This window comes from Ochotona curzoniae, unplaced genomic scaffold (assembly GCF_017591425.1).
Source record: "Ochotona curzoniae isolate NIBS_2020 unplaced genomic scaffold, NIBS_Ocur_1.0 contig_1, whole genome shotgun sequence".
Lineage (NCBI taxonomy): Eukaryota > Metazoa > Chordata > Mammalia > Lagomorpha > Ochotonidae > Ochotona > Ochotona curzoniae.
In genome coordinates, this window is record NW_024464918.1 from 11,537,079 (window position 1) to 11,556,412 (window position 19,334).

General features: G+C 35.9%; 1 protein-coding gene across 1 annotated transcript in view; it reads right to left on the reverse strand.

The window, feature by feature from the left end:
* GABRA1 (gamma-aminobutyric acid type A receptor subunit alpha1) overlaps positions 1-18,042 on the reverse strand; it is a 50,486-nt gene extending 32,444 nt beyond the window's left edge. Inside the window, exons 1-4 of the mRNA XM_040975699.1 lie at positions 17,808-18,042; positions 15,374-15,462; positions 11,995-12,107; positions 3,518-3,585 (exon numbers count right to left, since the gene is read on the reverse strand). Coding sequence (XP_040831633.1) covers positions 3,518-3,585; positions 11,995-12,107; positions 15,374-15,447 — 255 coding nt within the window. The 5' untranslated portion in view covers positions 15,448-15,462; positions 17,808-18,042. The remainder of the gene's footprint in view (positions 1-3,517; positions 3,586-11,994; positions 12,108-15,373; positions 15,463-17,807) is intronic.
* Positions 18,043-19,334: the final 1,292 nt, after the last annotated feature.

Genomic DNA, 19,334 nt, shown 5'->3' on the forward strand with positions numbered 1-19,334 from the left:
GTATTCCCTCATACCTCACCAGTGATACAGGCTGTTGCAGTCACATTGACCTTGAAGAAGATGCTGATTCTCACGTTGTTCATGGTAAATTTCAAAACCCTTCTCAGCCATGGACTCCTAAGCGGGGCTACTGCACCTGGCCATTGTGAGAAATAGCTTCAAGCCTGTAAACAACTTCCTCCAATATGCCTAGAACCTACAAAGCTCTTAACAATTGGTAGAAAGTATTTATTTCCCATTTGATTATTTATTAGCATGGATTCATAGATTCCTATGGTGCTGGAAATGAGATATTGCTATTTCTTTGGGAGGGCCTTGGGACACGAAACACCTAAAAAGTGAGCAAAACAAACGTAGGACGCAGTGGGAAGGACTCCGTGGAACAGTGTGAGCTTACAAGAAGCTTGATGAAAGAATTTGTTCAAGTTGAATATTTCCATCCCTCACTACTCCAGTGAAAAGTTGCTCTCACTTCTTTTCCTCAGCAGAGTAAGTCCCTGGAGGATGAAAGCCGTATCCTGAAGATCTGGGACAAAACATCCACTGTGTTCCTAAATAAATATTGTATTGAAGTGTTCCTACTTGCCACATTTATTGCCATCTCTGTAAGCTTTGACTTAATACGTTTTAAGCACTGTAGAAAACAAATCCCTGTGATTGTGCTGCCTCGATATTTCTGTCAGAACCTGGTGCCCTGAGAATATTCTCTATGATGGCCAATTAGTGGTTTTTTAAAATAAAATTAAGGAGGTGTCCTAATTTTGTTTTCTATTCCTGATAAAGTCAGATGCCTTGAGAGCTATTGAGTCTCTAGGGATGGAAAGACCGGGTTCCCGCTGCTACACTGAGCAGGTCACACGGTCCTTCTCTGGAACATGTGTATAAAAATTGTATTTAGCTAAAAGGTTTCATATAAGAACTAAATCAATCTATAAAGTTTCTAGCGTCATGCCTAAAATATTGTGATTATTAGATAATGGCAAATTATGTTGTGGTTGTTATTATGGATTAAATATTACATTAGTTCTTAGTTTTAAAATTACGAAGTTTTTTTCTCTGTTTAGAAAAAACAGCTTTAGCCTTCTGCCTTGATATTTTGTTTCTCGGTTCACTGATCCTTCTTCATAATTCTTACATATATTGGTTTAAATGATGAATCTACTAAAGCAAACTAGTCAAGTACAATTTCCACTTAAAAATATTTGCAGAGCTATGACTAATTTGCCCTTTTATAGAGAAAACATTGTCTTTTGTTGTCATATTCAGAAGCTTTGGGTGATATGTTAGACATTGTATCTATCAGTTTTATCTGTTGTGTGACAAGGGTCCTATGTGAAATATAGTGCTATATTGATGCTATCTGAGAAATCCTCTTGTGAGACGGCACCTTGGTGCAGTGTAATTAGCTCCTCATTACCACACCATGGTGGACTGCTCTAGTGTAAACTACTCCACTTCGCATCCACTTTGTTCTAATATACATGGAATGGTAACAGGTGGTGGGCATGTTCTCGGGCCCCTGTCACACACATGGGGATCCAAAATGCATTTCCAGCCTCATAACTTTATCCTGGCCAATCTAACTCCTGCCCATTTCAGCTGCTTGGGGAGTGAACCAGTAGATGGAAAAGCTTGCTCACTCTTTATAGCTCTCGCTCTCTCTCTCCCTCCCCTTACTCTGTGTGTGTCTCCTCCTGGCTCTGCAGCTCTGCATTTCAATTAAATAAATCTTTTAAGAATCCTGTTATATATTTTTTACTTCAAAGGGGGAAAATCACTGGTTCTTTAGGGCCCTTACGTCACAGTTAACTTGAACCGGTAACTGAGAGACATGCTAAATATTTTCCAAAGGAAAAGATTTCTACAACACATGACCTCAATGGAGCACTAATTTTGTGTGAAGAATCATGATATGTATCAGAAAGAGAATAGTTATTTTAAAATTTAAAATTATTATCATTAGGGCCAGTATTCTGATCAATATGGGATATTAGTGATGTTTTGTGCCCTCTGTTGATGACTTGATCAATAAGATAATAAACTTTACCAGTAGAAAATGTTCAAATGCTCTCTTTTTCCCCTCATATGCTTCTGGAAGAGAGATAAAGGGAAGGGTTATTTATGCTGATCTGTGATTTTGGGAGGAAAACACACTTGTCTATTTTAGTCCTTTTGTGTGCCTTTTTCATTTGGATGCTCTCTGTTCATCCTGACAAATTCTGTGTTCCTCAGTGGCAGAAGCTATACATCTAGTACAGATATATTTTATTTTCTGGAACAAATTTAGGAAAATAACACTTATCTGTGCAATCTAAATAACTTTGCAAAGTGATCATCTGTAAGTATCCAGATGGTAAATTGTATATCATATTTAATGCAAATTACTGAAATATAGAAAAGGAAAGCTGTATTAATGTAAAAAGTAATTCCATCAAGCTTTTGGATCTAATGGAAGCATGTAAAATACAGGATTTAGATTGGTAGAGTAAAAATGAAACTTTCATGAAGTCTATATGATATGATAATAGGTCTAGAGGCAAAAATAACACTGTTTTTCAATTTGGGAGTATTAATGGTAAATATCTCACTTATTATAGACATATATGATAAGACACACGTTGAGAAACATTGTGTCTTAGGAACTGAAGCAATTTGTCCAAGATTATACTGGGAGTGACGAAGAGGTTCAAATTGGAATTTCTCCAATCTTAAAACTCGTCTTGCTAGCCCCTACTTATATTACCTCACAAAAAGCAGGCTTCATACAAATGACTAAAGCAATCGTGTATCAGAATTCATTTTTCAAACGAAGATTATTCTAACAACAAGACATTTCAGAATTAAGATTCAATTAATATATCTGAAATATTCACAATAGTATGTCTCCATGTTCTGTTTGTGATGCTTTGTTTATATAGAAGTTTGAGCTCAGAAACATCATACACACATCATACATACATCAAACATGCACAGCCCTATTAATTAAGTAACTCCTGAAAGAAATTCGTGTTGGCTTATTTGAGTGAACATCAAAAAATACAACCCCGTATTCATTTTATAATCACTCGTGCTCATAATGAGTGTATCAGTGCAGCAGAATGTTTCTCATTGGTATAATTAGTTTTAACCATGTCTGATTTTGGTCGAAGACTCATTCAACGTTTATACCATTTGTATGCATTTCTCCCTTCTATCACAAATTAACATGACCGCCTAACTCAAATGAGGGGCGACTTGAACTACACGGCTAACAGAACCCAAACCAAGTGAAGAAACTCAATCATTTACATCAATAGAAATAAGACTATTCTAACAAGCTGATGTGTTTTTCCACTGCACGGATATCATTTGTAAGCACATATATGTCTGTTACTTTTTATATGTTGAGTACACAGTGACACAAAGATATAGCCAAGCTTTTTCAAGTTGTTCCCAAATACTTAACCTCTATTTTTTTCTCACCTAAGTTCAGTTTTGAAAATCTCTCAAGAAAACTCAAAGATTCAGTGCCACTTACCATATCATGGTCTGAAACGGGTCCGAAACTTGTGACGAAGATGTCGGTCTTCACTTCAGTTACACGCTCTGGTGGAGCAGGAAATGAGGCCAGTGAGTGTCTATCAACAGTTCTGATTAGATATCATCACCACATACTCACACCCAAATGAGAAACGTATTGACTTTGATTAGCTGTTTCTAAAATTGGTCCACAGTGTAGTCCTCGTAATTCACTGCTTACACATGAAATTTCACAGTTAATATTTTCAGTGAAGAACAGCATCTAAATATGCCACTTCGGGGAGGCAGACTATATGGAGAACTCAGCTGCTGCTTAATGAGTTGTTTGAGAATGGACACACACTTGCCTAAATCATACTAACCCACTCGGCATTGTATTGAAAATATGTTTGTATTTGGCTTTGACTTCCCTTCAAATATTTTTTACACTGTCAGGCAGATTCTCTAGGTATTTAGGCTACTCTGGGGAAATATATAGTACATTTTAGCAAGCTTTATTTACTCTTTGAATTCTTGAGAGCATGTTGTATAAATGACTGCCTTTTTGCACTAAATCATACTGATTTATTTCAAATTATTGTGGGGGAAAAATATGCCCACCTATGTATCTTCAATTTTAAGGATGAGAACATATTTTGGTATAGAAAAACTTTATTTAATAGATTCTGTTTCACATTCACTGTCATTTTATTACATTGGCCTCTGATGGCATATATATCAACCGATAAAACATATTTATTGTAGTACTATGACAACTCAACACAGACATTTTCAAAGAAATATAGTCACTCACCAAGAACTAGAGAAATGTTGCTTGCAGAAAAAGAAACAATTTGTTGAGGGGTGGGAATGAATAGGATGACTGTGATTTTCACCTTAGTTATAAAAGATAGCAGTCCAGTTTCTTAAGCAGCTCATTTCTTTTATCAGGTCATTTGTACCTCTGGCATAGGACTTTAAAGTTGATCTATTATATGCAATAATAGATGTCTCAGAAAATTTAAAAAGCTGTCCTCTCTCCCTTGTGAATAGTTAATCTCAATAAAAACTTCTGTCAAGGAGACCATATTTTATGGGGTTACTCAAAAAAATATAACTCTGTTTTTGATGTGATAATATTTTTTTTCAATCAATGCATATTTTTTTTCATACTACATACATTCAGTGAACTTTCTGAAGATGCCTCTTACACTGCATGGAATCCATATCTGAATTTACAAAATAACTCGTAGCTAGTGAAGTTCTTTTCAGTCATGGGTCTGATGTTTTTGTTTCTGCAGTACAGCAGTGTTTCAGCTGTCATGCCCATCCTCTTAGGAGGTTCCCATCTTCATCCCCAGTACGTACACATCTCTACCACACTCTCCCAACACAGATTTTGTTTTTATCACAATAACACTTTTTCTTAGCTAAAACATCTGCTCTTTCTTATGATTATATTAAGACCTAGAAAATGAGTTGTTTAAGAATTAGAAAGTCCATATTTTCACTAGAAATGTTGTATAGTAAGAAACACAGACTCATATTTATTTGTTTGGTTCTGAGGACTTATTACTTATGAAGGAGGTCTGTTTACTACTCTAAGCTATTTTTTGTCCATCAAATTCAAAGGGAAAAAGACTACACGGAGACTAAATTACTAGTATTAGTCACTGTGAAATGTATTTTAACACCTTACTTTAAAATGATTCTATTTGGAAATTAAAAATAATCCTGGCCTTCCACATAAATAATGTATACTTGTACATTATGCAGTACTCTAGCTACCTATGAGCAAGATTTGAACAAACTGGTCCTTCATTTCTATTCTTATAAAACAATGTCTTAGAAAAAAATGTCACCTTCCTCCTACTTAATAAGAAAAGCTTATTTCAGGGAGGGGGTTACCGTGCTAATTGTGCATATGGACTAGATGCATATATATTAAGGTATCTAACCAACTGCTGATCATTCTGAGGTTTCAGGATTTAAGAAGTTAGATAAAGGCCAATTTTATTACCGTAGATATTTATTTCTTTTTCACTGAGCACCATTCTCCCTACACCATCCCATGAGCAGTTTATATCGAGAGATTAACTTTCATAATGAGGATACATTGCAATATCTGAGTTTCTTTTTATCTGAAAAGTCTTGATCAAAATTCTATAACCTGTGTAAATAACCTTGAGACATAATATTTCCTGTTCGCAGTGTGGTAGTTAGTTATACAATAATAATTTCTTGAAAAATATCCCATCACTTGGGACCTTGCATTCTCTTAAGTTTTCCAAAAATGGTAGTTTGTAACAGCCAACGAGGCAGCTCTCATCTTAGCGATACTATGCCATTTTTCAAATACAAAATTGATATTCTTCAGCCAAAAAAAAAAGCAGTCCTCTATAGAAAACATTTTTAAAGATAGCATATTAATACTAGAGTTATAATGGAAAAGAGAGACTGTATAAATATCAAGAGTATTTGCCCAAGAAATAAACTTCCCATACGCCAACACCGTGGTCTTGAGCACAGTCTCAGTGGTTACGTTCTATCTCAGGAAGTTCCTGGCACTGACTGAGGGGATGATTTAAACACAACAAGAAGGATAAGAGCAGAATGTTTTCTAAACATGCTGCAGTATTCCTTTGGGCATACGGGTTAGATTCATTGCAGAAGCTGACTGCCATCTCAGCCAGGAAAGGTTACAAGGTGCTGCTAGTTCATTTGAAAACCTCAAAAACCTCTTAGGTTTTTGGTAATTGTCTTTTCTATGAAATTCACCTGAATTACAGCGTGTCCAAATAGAGTGATTATGACGGCAGCATACAAAAATGTGCCGTTGTCTTGCATTAGGAGCAATAGTTAAAATATCACAAGTTTGAAGGAAAGAATTCCAAAAGAATTTCAAAAGATAACACCACAGGCCATTTTCTGGTGAGTACACATAATAGTAGAAATAAAGACTGGCAGAGCTTAACGTGGCTATTTATTCTTTGAATATGGTCAGTAATTTAGGATATTTTTAATCTTGTGATATTATGGCAGAAATTCCTAGCTCTTTATTTTTGAAATTCTTGCTTTTCAGTGTAAGTATAAAAAGAGTATTCTAATGTGGGCTGAACATGAATGGATCATCCCTCCTTAATCTCAGTTTTACAGTGTTAACAAAAAAATCACATGACTAATCTGACATCCCACAGTTTTGAGCTAGATGAAAACTGAATTTTTAAAAATATTGAATCCTCTGCTTTTTTTGATTATCTAGTGACCAAAACTGTAAAGTTGGACAAAACCATCCAAAACTTGATTTACTAGTTGCATCATTAGTTTTCACAATTTTTTTCTTATTTTTACCTGAGGAAATTACAACCCGTGATCTAAGCTCATTGCCTCACAAGCCAATGCTATTTTTGTAGCTGCAAAGGATTTCAGACTAAGCTAGCTTTCTTTTTGCACTTATGATTTGTTATAACTTACAGTTGCACTCTTAATTAAGCTGGTGGCTAATTTGAAATTTGTTTCAGTGGAATAAATATTTCAAGAATAGGAGAATCATGATAATAAGGAGACAGTGTGTTGTGAGGCACATATTTTTTAAAATCGTAATGTACTAGTACTAACATATTAGTATCAACTGAAGTTACAAATACTTCTTTAATAATTTTTACTCATTGAAATTTACCACAATACACAAATGAGTAAAACCAAAACAGCCAAATATACAAACCTTACAAGGGGAAAAGGATGGAGGAAGGACAAAGAAGAAACAGATAGAAGATTCAAATTGCTATTGTGTAGTAAGGATAAAGATAAAATTTGTTCTTTCCCTGCCTGCCTAACTACCTAGCTAGTTCATCTGCTTCTTTACCCATCCTGGGTTTGTCACATTAGAAATACACCTTACCTCTGTTTCCTGTGCCATATCTTTCGTGTGGATGGATGATAAAATCTTTGAGAGGTATCTATCACCAGATTTTTTTACTGAAATTAAATTTCAGACTGTATTTAGAAACTATAACAGTATTTTCAGGAACTGCCCTGAGCAGGTAGGGAGAAGGGGCGAACGCTTCTATTGCAGTCCCTTCAAAATGTGACATAACCACTATCTGATTCCTTCAGCTCTATCCTATTTGTATTCCTGTTAAAGATGGGGTTGCCTTGAGTTGTTTTCAAAAGAGTGATGTTAATTTATTTCTGAAGTAAGTGTCTTTTATGAGTGAGCTGGGTGAGATGAGCATGTGGACAAGAGGAAGAGGATATACTTAGCCTGGTGATATTGGCTAAACAAACAATTGCACGTGACTCTGGCTCGCTGTGGGATTTGGGGCATATAGTAAAGAAAGGGCAAACTTGTACTCTTGTACAGTGGGGCAAAGAGGAAGGGAAATGTACCATGGAAAGGTATCATTTGTCCTTAGAAGCCTAGAACCCTCAAGGACTACTCCTGCAATCTGTTTATAGATTATTTTTCTCTATCCCTAGTGTTAGGAATTAGCCAATAAGAACCTCACTAAGATTTCATCTAGATGGATGCAATTCATTGTTTAACGTGTAATAGTTTAGGAAGCTGAACATCATCCTCCCTTTTACATTTAAGATAATCGTGGCTGATAAAGAAACAATTTAGGAGAACGAATTTCTTCAGAAAATTGCCGATGTGGTCACAATGGAAAATGTCAAAAGGAGCCTTTATTATTCCTGCGACACCTGAACTCACCTGACACTCAAGATGTTCAGTTTTCTCCACCACAGCCTGTCCATTCCTTTCCATTATCTCCATCCTTGGTACTCCATTCTTTCGCCTTATTTTCTGCCCCCACTGCCTTGTTCTACTTTTTATTTTTTTTATTTTTTTATCTATTTTCTCTTTTACCTCCCCTTTTTATCTGACATTTACATTCTCCTTTCCCAGGTATTTTATTTTTGGTACTGACCATGCTAGAAGCAAGAATCTTGAAAAATTATTTTCAACTTCCAATTGCAAGGAATAATCACTTCTTTATTACCTTGCCAACAAGCAAAAAATTATGAGAATGAGTTTGACAGTTATTGACAATTTTGATTTGCCTTTTCTGGATTTATATTTATTTCAACTTTTCTTCATTTACTTTGCACTTAAAATGTGCATGCGACCAATTTATTTAGTTTTTTTTATGTTACTGAATAGCATATATACAAACTTAATATCATACATATCCTAATTCTTTTTCTCTCACTCATGTCTTGAAAATTATTCTTATATATATATTTTCTGTTATCTGTTTTATTGCTTTTTCCCAGGATTGAACTTGTCCCTAAAACGTTACCATTTTTTATTCAGTTACAAAATTTGTGAACTTGTTTATGTCATTTGGATCAACCAAGTTATGCATTTGAATGTTCTACTCGTTAAACCCTCTGATGTAGAGATCAATCATGATGAACTTGCACATACGAACATCCTTTGTGTTAGTTTCAAATCTTATTACGTGTTCCCCTATTTTCTGAAGACATTGAGAAGCAACTATAGCTGTCTTTTCAACACCACTGGTAATTTTACTTAAAAAAAAAAATTGTCCTAATGAAGAAAAAGCAAGCATTTCTTCTGCAGGAGGATATTATCCTAGCTGAGAGTATGAACTTACTGTAAGTAAACTTGTCTCCTCCTAAGCTGACAATATTCTTTCTAGTATTTCCTATACTGAGTGTTTTCATCCAAAAGCATTCAGCTCACATAAGGGGACGGCTGTCTGAAATATGAACTATACTTTTTTTTTCTCAGAAATATATAGTTATGGAATGAAATTAAGTATTTTAATTTTATTGACAAAAAAGAGCCACAAAGTAATTTCAAGTTATGTCTGACAGTAATCAAGATATTATTGTTTTCCTTTTCTATAGTTGATTATTTTTTAAAAGTATGTGTGATATTTTAAATTGTAATTCTATAATGATAAGCATTCTTAGCATATACTGAAAATCTGATAACTCTGTAGATATATGTAATAAACTAATGTCATTTTTATACCTAAAACACAATAGAATGCACTAAAAACAGAATATAAATTACTACATTTTGGCAATATTAAAATTTACTGCATAAATCTCTATTTCATAGCATTTGGTTGTACTATAGTTCTATAACATTTATAAGAAAAATAGAGAAATATTTGAGTCAATTTTAATTTTGTTTTAATGTCTGTTACACTAAAAAAAAAAAAAGGATAAGTGTTTCCAGGAGTCAACAAAAGGAGAAACCTCAACAAAAGTAAAAATGAAGGCAAATCCATTCCTTTGATTTTACCAAATCCTGGAATTTACTATTATTATAAACATGCAAGGGACTTGAAACAGATTGAAACAGATTTTTCTTGGTGAAATACATGTTTTTTTATATTGCAAATTTCAATGAAATTTCAAATACTCCCTCGTATTACATTCATTTTAATCCAAAAGAAGTTATCTTTGTCTATATTCAGTAAGATACTCTTTTGCTCTTCAAATTTACGTATGTATTTCTTATTTCCTTGAATTAGATAATAATAGTAAATTTAACAAAGATTATAATGATTCAGTATGAGTTAACTGGCCTAATTTTATAAGCAAATATTTCAGTTGCTTGACAATTGCAGATTCGTTTTTCAACCTATTAGTTTGTATGTCCTCAGTGTCTATGGTTGTCCCTGGTTTAGCTGTGCTATGAGGATTAGTTAATATACTTCCTGATCAGACTATATTTGATCAAATGGTTATAATATGCACTTACTAAAGTTATCATGGGCAATTATATGGAAATTGGCTGTCATGGCTTGTTCCTTGTGCTCTGAACTGCAATATAGCCACACACCTGATCACTAAAGAAAGCATATATAAGGAAGATTCCTTAAAAAACTGAAAACTATGCAAAGATCTTTCAGAGGATATTCATACTCACACCTTGAAAGACTAGACAGACCTCCTGAGCTGGGGAAAAGAATAAAAAATGTGGATAGATTGCAAAATTCTACTGCCATTTTAATTATATCATAGATTGATAAGGAGAATCAGTAAAGGGATGGGATATAACTCATAACTCTTGCTTTTCAAAAACTGTATGCGCATCCTGACTCTGATTTTTTGGATACTACTCCCCTACACCTGCAGCGTTAATAATGAATTCCAAATTGTTACAAATCAAGTATTCTCTCTGGAAGCAAATTCTAGTGTGTCCATGCAGATACACGAACACTTAGGAATACAATTATGATCTTCACTTGGTGCTCATGCCACATTTAATTTTTAGATTTTTCTCCTAGCAACTTAAATGGAAACGAGGGCTGAATACATTTGTATATTGAGTGCCAAAACCAATGTTTGAAATTGATTTTTTTAAAAGATACCTGATGAGGTTTTTCACATTTATTTCAGCTGTGTCTTTGACAGTTCTTATGTCTTCAGCCTCTGGGACTTTAACAGAACTTGACAGCCCCAAAGAGACCCTTGTTGCCCATCCATGAGTTTGCACTGTGCGGAGTATTTATTAAAAAGTAACTAAATCCAGTCCCACTCATTGAGTTGTAAAATCTGTGTTTTGTTTTCTAAGCTTCTGTTCTCCCTTTGTCTTTGTTGGCTTAATGAAGTAATTTTCTCAATATTGTCATTTAACTATCATTTAAGTATTGATATTAAATAGTTATCATGCATTTTTTGTAAAGGGCGCAGCATCAGCTACAGCTGAAAGTCAGATTCTTCTTTTTACTACTTGTGTGACTTTGAACAATAATCTGTTTTCTTGCTTCATTTTTTTATTTGGAGATCAATATTTTACTTTAGCTTCATTACTAATTGTTTAACCAAACAAGAAAGGTTGATGATGTTATTCAGGAGATGCTTAAATAAGTGCAATTTCTAGGACTATTTACTCTTATTATTGTTATACATGTAATGCTATGAAATGGCATACATCCTGCTAAGCAGATACTCATCAGTATAGTTAGTGAATTTATATATCAATAAATATAAAACTTAACCAAAGAAAATCAGAATCTAAGTTTCAATGTACGTTAATCTATCATGTTAACCTTTTATTGTAGGAAGGAGATAATAATTTAACACAATGTAGTGGATCGATACATAATATTTCAAAATAAATGTTTAAAGCAATGGAATCGAAGATATCCTGTTTGAATGCAATGCAGATGTAAAATGCCAGGGTGAAGCCAACACAGTCCTTGCACAGGAAGGGATGGTATCGTCCCCTTTTTCTGCTATGTAATCAACTCATTCCACAAAACACTTCATTTTCATCAGAAACATATAAAATCATCTTCACACAGTTACAAGAAGTTTGTATCTGCCCTTCACGACTTATAGGTATGTCCAAAAAACTAGAATTATAAATGAAGTTAACAGTGATCTAATAAAACAAACAATCATCAAATTATGACCTTTATTATTACCTTAGCATTCGGTGGGAAAGGGAAGCTATAAGGGTAAAAGTTTAAATATTATTCTTTAAAATAAAATAATAATACAACCTACCTCCCAGTCCTGGTCTCAGGCGATTGTCATAGCCATCCAGAAGTCTGTCCAAAATCCTAGTGAAGACAGTTGTATTATCTTTAAGTTCATCTTGCAGTGAGGGCTGTCCATAGCTGAAAAGGGGGGTGAGAACAGGGATGAGCAAGTCATGCATGTCTGCCCAATCCCGTCTCCAACCAAGGCCTTTCCAAGATGTTCTTGCCATTTGTTTTCCAATTGAATCTCAATTGGGATTCCTCAAATGGAGCTTAAAAATGAAGTAATATTTTAACACTCTGCATTCTCTCAGAATTGTTCTCACTGATGATAAGCTCTTCATTCTAGTGTTTCTAAACATGGAAGAAAAAGTGAGAGAGCTCTATGCAATGTCATTAATTACTATATTTTCTGCATGCAGATTACATTCTCATGAGTGTCTTCCCTGACTTAGCAAAATATTAAGTATCATAGAAAACTAAAACCCGTGGAATTTTTCACAAATAAGAAAAATGTATGTAATAGGCAGAATTTGTAGCTTTTCCTTATTACAGTTTATCCAAAAACTATATTTTCACTTCCCAGGATCCTTGTATCTACTTCGTATAAATCTGTATTTTGCTTTTATTATGTTCTTTCTTCAAGATATTGAGATAAAAATGTAGATAACACTTATATCTTGGTGTAATTATATGTTTGCCTCAGTCTACACATTTTCTTTTCCTTTAGCCAATTTCCTCTATAAACCAATTTTTAAATGTGTCTATTCAAGCTCCTAACTAATGGGATTTCTGTCATGTCTGGTCTTAAATGTGAAAGGAACTTTGCCAAAGATTAAGCTCACTGCTCTTAATTTGCAATTCACTAAACTGTCCCGCAGTTTCAGTGTTTGTTTTGAGAAGACAGCGATTTGTGAGCAAAGCTCAACCTAGAAGCTGTCTTCATCTTGGTTTTGAAACTTTATTTGCATTTTTCTCCTTTGCAAAAAAAATTTAATTAGACCTTAATATTTGAGAACAGTTTGTATCCATTACCATTGCTAGTCTTTGAGTTTCAGAACTATGGTAACCGTAGTTTAAAATTTGTCTATTTCTTGCACCAATCGCATTTCTGAGTATACTTCGTGAATCATATTTTATGTAATCATTAGCATAATACCTATGGAATCATCCAGAAGGGCATTTTCTATCCCCATAGATTACACTCCTGATACATCTTAACAGTCTCTCTGACCTTGAATAACAAAATAAGCAAATAAAGGAGGTATACTCAAAAATTGCTGGAAATCTATTACTTTCATAATTTCCCCTTTAATATGACTTTTGCTTCATTCTTGTGTGTTTATCTTAGTGAAAAGTATCTTTAAACATTTTAAATGCGAGTTCACTTATTAACTGAAGGACAAAATACAATGCTATTTCAAACACACTCACTGATTACCAGATGACTAATTATGTAATGGCAAAGTATAATGGCTATATTTTTCTGGTTAAATCTTAATCTACTAAATTGATTATAAATAAAAAGTCTCCATTATATTACATCTATAAAGAATGTGTTTATGAAACTATTTTTAACATTAGTGACAGGAAATCAGAGTTTACACTCTTTTGGCCAAAATAAATGTTTTGTTCACTTTTTAAAATCTAAATTTTCTTGAACTCTGTAGCTTCTGTAACATTTCACTGGCAGATGACTGGAGTAAGGCAAAGACAGTTTCCTGGAAACAATTATTTGTAAAATCTCGTGAGTGTGCAGAAACAACTGCTATGCATTCATCTTTCAAGGATATTGGAAGGTCATCTTGATAAAGAAGGAAAAAATAAAATGTTAGCACACCTTAAGTTGTGAGGAAGGCCTGATAAAGAAGTCTAAGCTAGGCAGAAATTAAAAAAAAAATGTAGGGAAGAAAAGATGAAATGTAGTGGCGTTATAAAGTGCAATCGATTATTAATATAACCCTTACAATATGTCACTTCTACCTGTACTCCCTATGCTTTTATAGCTTATGCAAAATTTAGGAAATGGCTTTCTCTGATTGTATCTTATAAAACATTGCTTTCTCCAACAGTTTGCGTTGCAAAACAAATGTTCAGACTTGTTAATTTTGCTCAGGAAGACTAGTTCTGCTATCCAGTTTAAGGAGAAACCTTTTATGAAATTGTTTGTGATCAGGTTCTCCTTCAGTTTATACTTCTAATTTACACATTGTATGTCAAATTATAATTGCCAGAGAAGTACTCTAGGGAGAAAAAGATCAAGATTATGAATTTGGTGTTAAACACTTATGCCAATGTAGTGTTTCCTAAATTGAGTGCATATTTTAAAGAGAAATGTCAGCTACAGTACCTGATTTTGATTCCATATGAGCCACTAGATCATAAAACACTGTGCACTAACTCCATCTACAGGTCATTATAATAGTAACAGTTCATGTAATTTTTCAAAAGCAGTAAAGGGCATTTAACTCCTCAGATGAAGAGTGTCTGGTAATAAAGTATGCTCTAGGCATACAATGGTCAGTATTTATCACATGCAATTATTTATAACAATAAGAATAGACTAGATCTCAAGAAAAGAATTCTCTTAATTTCATATGCTTTTTCAGATTAGTCCATCTTGCCTTTTAGGATTTCACGTTCAGACTTTCTTATGGGCCAGAGGAAAAAGCCACATAGAATCATTGAAACACATACAAATAATCTAAAACACTGGCCATTTAAGTGGTTTTAATCGCAATACTTTGTACACTTGATTGGATCACTTGAAACTGTCTTAAATGTGTTACACTTAGGAAACTCTTCTTACAATTTGTTAATGCGGTAGTTATGTCTAGTTGGAGTTCAGTTTTACCCATTGTTGATAAATATTTGTATGATATATTCTACCTCTATTAATTATAAAAGTGATGGTTTCAAAACATAATGTGCTCATGCATTTGTAGAGATGTATGACTTTTGAATTACAAATATATGAAACGTTCCATTTTTACAGATTTACAACCTATACCATGATCTTTAACAATGCTAGAAATTTTATTGTTGGAAAATGAACTGACATTGTATGCAGACAAAAATCAGGGTAACTTTTCCTGTAAATCATAAAGTCACACATTTTGTTAAGATACATGTGAGTAGTGAAAAGTTCAATTTAAGACACAAAAGTTGAATTAACACATATTAAAACCTTATGAAGTTTGTCCAAACTAACATGCAAATAAGACTTAATTTTTCATTTTTTTCACTCTAGTCTAATTTATTCCGTGATGTGGTTGAATTGCAGTTAAATTTTTTTTTTAATTCCCTTAGTCATGAATTCATCTGAGGACAATTTTCTTCCCCCTAATGGGATAAATGAAAAGTTACAGAAATTCTCATGTAGATTTAAAATAAAGTGTCCCCACCTTCTTCCAGTCAGGGTGCTCAGAAGGAGGATTCCGGCCCAAAGAGAGTGAGAGAGAGAGAGACTTCCCTTCATCGCGGGGATGAGCAGCTGGAAAGTAGAATAAGTCTAGATCAGTGTGTCTTGCAGGAAACATCAGGTTATAGCCACTAGGGCTGACTGAGGCAGTTCAGATGAATGCTTTCAAATCAGGAAATGACCTCACTGGAATATGATACCTCATTGGAAGTAATGGAAACCTGGACCATCCATTCTCCACTTTCCCTTCCATCCCTCATTCAAAAACTATATCTGTACTTTAATTGCTCCTGGACAAAAATACAAGTTGAAACACTTTGTGGTGCTAATATGGCTCAACACAAAAATCTGTGACTAGTTTTTTCCTAGGTTCTATTTAGCTCATATAATTTGATGTAGTGTCTCTTCTCTCTGCTTCTCATCTGAAAATTTTGACCTTTTTGATTTAAGTTCCCATAACTGAACTCTTTGTTGGGGTTTTTTAAAACTGGTTTCTCTAACAGGAGGAAAAATATCTCTCTAAAATGGGTGGGAAAGCAGAGGGAATGGCGTAGGTTGCCATTCCCTGTCAACAGAATTCATCTTTGTTTTCTGACTGTAGCTTTATGTCAGAAGCAGTTGTATTTTTTTTCCTTTTTTTTTTTTTTTTTCAAAGCTACTGGAAACACACTGTTGAATACCAAATTCATGCTTAAATTCTGTGTTGATGATTGCCTGGTTAAATGTGCTCACTAAGGCGTCTGTGAGGCTAGAGGACATACTCTGTAGTCAAACCATGTGCTGATCTCTCTTTCACATATAATCCATACACACCACACGCGTAAATGCACACAAACAGGCACCCACACATCTCGCAGTCCCTCCTGAATTCTGCCAGGTTGCTGCTACAAAACGGTTCGTCTCTAACAGATGGGACCTGGAGGGCTTTGCTTGGCATGAGTAAGGGGGTTCTTTTTCCCTCTTAGGTAAAGTGCAATCAGTCACTGTCTGATTGTTGAATTTAGACTTACAAGTGGGGCGATGGAGGAAGAGAGGAGTTCGGGAAGCTCAAAAAATTCAATTTATAGAATCTAACTGTGGAGTCAGTTTTTGAAATCCAGGGCACTACTTGGTAAAGGAGCAGATTGGATAACATTTTACTCTCATGTACCATCATTAATGATAGTCATTGTATGAGAAATGTTAAAGGTGTTTGATAACACTTCCCTAAATCTCTACTCTTTTGTATGGTCAGTGATTAATGGATTGCAGATATTTTAAAACATATTTTCATTAAGCACTGTCTACTTTGGTGTGCTATGTCTTTAAATACATCATAAATGCATTCTACACTCTTGGAGATCATTTAAAACAGTAAAGAAAAAAAATCACAAGCAGGCTGTAAGCAACGAAACATAATTTGTTTAGAATTGAAATGGTCAACAGATGAGAACTGTGAGGCTTTTACTGAAGATAGTAACTGCTTTTGACACAGATAAGTTGAATGTGATCAGAAATCTTTGGTAAATATCATTGTGTTAACAGATTGCATCCAAATTATGCATTGCAATTCACCCTTGTGTTAATCTTTAATATCTACTATGAAGAAAAGAGCCCTTGTCTTGGCCTGATTAATTTTCACTGATCTTTATAGAAAGGAGGAATTCCTGAAGGGATAAACAAAACAAAATGCCCAGAAAGGAACTATCCCCTTTCACCATCCTCTGACATTTTAAAACGAGAAAAACAAACCCATCATGGCACTTCAGTTGTTGAGTAAGAAAGTTTCTTGCAAATACAAACATAACAGTCTAAAAGGAACGCAGCAATCTCCTGCCTTCTTCCCACCTCCAGACACACACAACCCAAACACCCATGTCCCATGCCACCCGTATTGAATAATAAGTTGAGGTCTTCATGTTCAGCGTGGCAGAGACCCCTACACCAGAGGGCATTTCAGCAGCGCGCACCGAGGAGAGGGAAATCTTCAGCCAAGATAAGTGTGCTTATCTTCCGATGGAAAAGGGAGACAGGTTTTCTGTCCTAGCATCTTAACTTTAGACGATGGTCCCCAACATCCTTCCTCAACTCACCCAGCTCCTCCTAGCAAGAAAAAAATTAAAAAAAAAAAAAAAAAGAAGAAGAAGAAGAAGGAAGGAAAGGACCAAAATGACATGTCACCACCCATCCCGCGGGATAAATTGAAGCCTGCCTAAGAAAAGAGGACAGGGAAGAAGAGAGAAACAAATAACATCCTTATGTAGCTGCAGTTGTCACCCTGGAAGAAAAACATTCGTTGTTCCTACCTGTCATGGGATTAGGCTCTTGTCCTGCTCTCCTTTGCTCTATTTCCCCTCCTTCACTAGACAATTCCTGTCTCTCCAGCTAGGCAAAACCTTATTCAAAGCCGTGGGTATCCGGTCCGAAGCCTCACTTACCTCGGGCCCCCTTCTGGGCACAGGATCGCTCAAGACCTGGGAAAAGTCTGCGAGAGGAAATCGTGGAGACAGAGAGAGAGGCTGGAGCCGGCGCGAGTCCGCGAGTCCGGGCGCGCGGGGAGCGGAGCGCAGCGGCGTCCTCGCGCTGCCTCTCACTCACTCGGTCTGAGCCATCATGGACCCTGCGTGCTCTTTTGCTGAAGATTTCACACCCAAATTCGCTTCCCAGTGTTCATTCTGCAGCTATACAACAAAAGATTTCTCTTTACCATGACAGTAGTAATACGTCCCAGGGCAAACCGGATGTGAAATAGGCGGTGACTTCATGCCAGAAAGATTTTATTTTAGAAAGGAAGGTGGTACCAGCCTCTGGATCTGGAGAGCAATCCGCCCTTTTTTTTTTTTTTTTTAATATGCAGCACAATTTAACTTGCACCGCTCTGTCCCTAATCCCCTTCTCTCTCGCTGCAGACTCAAATCCTTCCACAATCTGCTGCAAGCTTCCCTTTTTGGAGAGGAGTGGGAATGGGGGAAAGAAGCGTAGAAAAGGGTAGGGGACACCGCGACTATATTGAGAAATTCTTCACATTTGCCATCTATGAGCACCCCGTTTTAAGGTGTGCCCATTATTTTTATCAGACTATCACTGCTTTGATCAAATATTTAACCACCGCATGCATATGAATGAACGCAAGCTATGAAACAGGGAGGCGCAGGGTGCACATGTGGGGCGCGCACGCTGCTCTCCCCCCTTGCTCGCACGCACTGGTACATGTATGTCGGAGTCCGTGCCTGCCAGAGTCGCCCGTGCTGAGGACGGCGGGGAAGAGTTCTGATCCGCGTGGAATTGGTCCCTGGGAGCCAAGCGCCCCCTGGCACTTTTTTTTTTTTCAGGTTGCGAGCGCTTTCTACCCCACCTTCGTCTGCAGCTGGGAGGACAGCAGAAACACGTTCGGGAACCAGGGAGGGAAATGTCTCTGTCATCGCGGAGAAAACAGGCGCCCGTAGCTCTGAATTATCCTACGTTCCTGGGAGAGGGATATTTGCTTAAATAATCGCCCTGATCGTTTCTAGGTTGGAGAGTCATAGCTCTATTTCCGGAGTCATCCCTCGGCCTGAGATTCATCATTCTCTAATTTAGGAAAATGGGAGAGGGTGAGGAAAGGTTTTTAGAAGCAAAGTTAAGACCCGCTTTTCCTTTTTTTTTTTTTTTTTTTTGCTTCTACTTATCTTGCTAACCTCTTCTTTAACCCTCCTTGGATGCTCTCCACCCACGAATAGACTTAGAGAAGGGGCGTGTGGTCCAACATCAGTCTTGACTAAATTGCCGAGGAACCAACGAGGAATGTAGTTTCCGTCTGGATTTTGTGAATGGCTTTTTGTAGCAGAGAGTGGGTGCTGCTTCCCGGGAGTGCTTACTGACAGGAACCCCCAGGGAACTGTCCCTTCAGCACTTTTGCCCAGACCAGGCAGGAGGCGCTGAACAGATGGGGTGGCCCTTTCTTCTGGTGGGTAAGATTGGAGGTG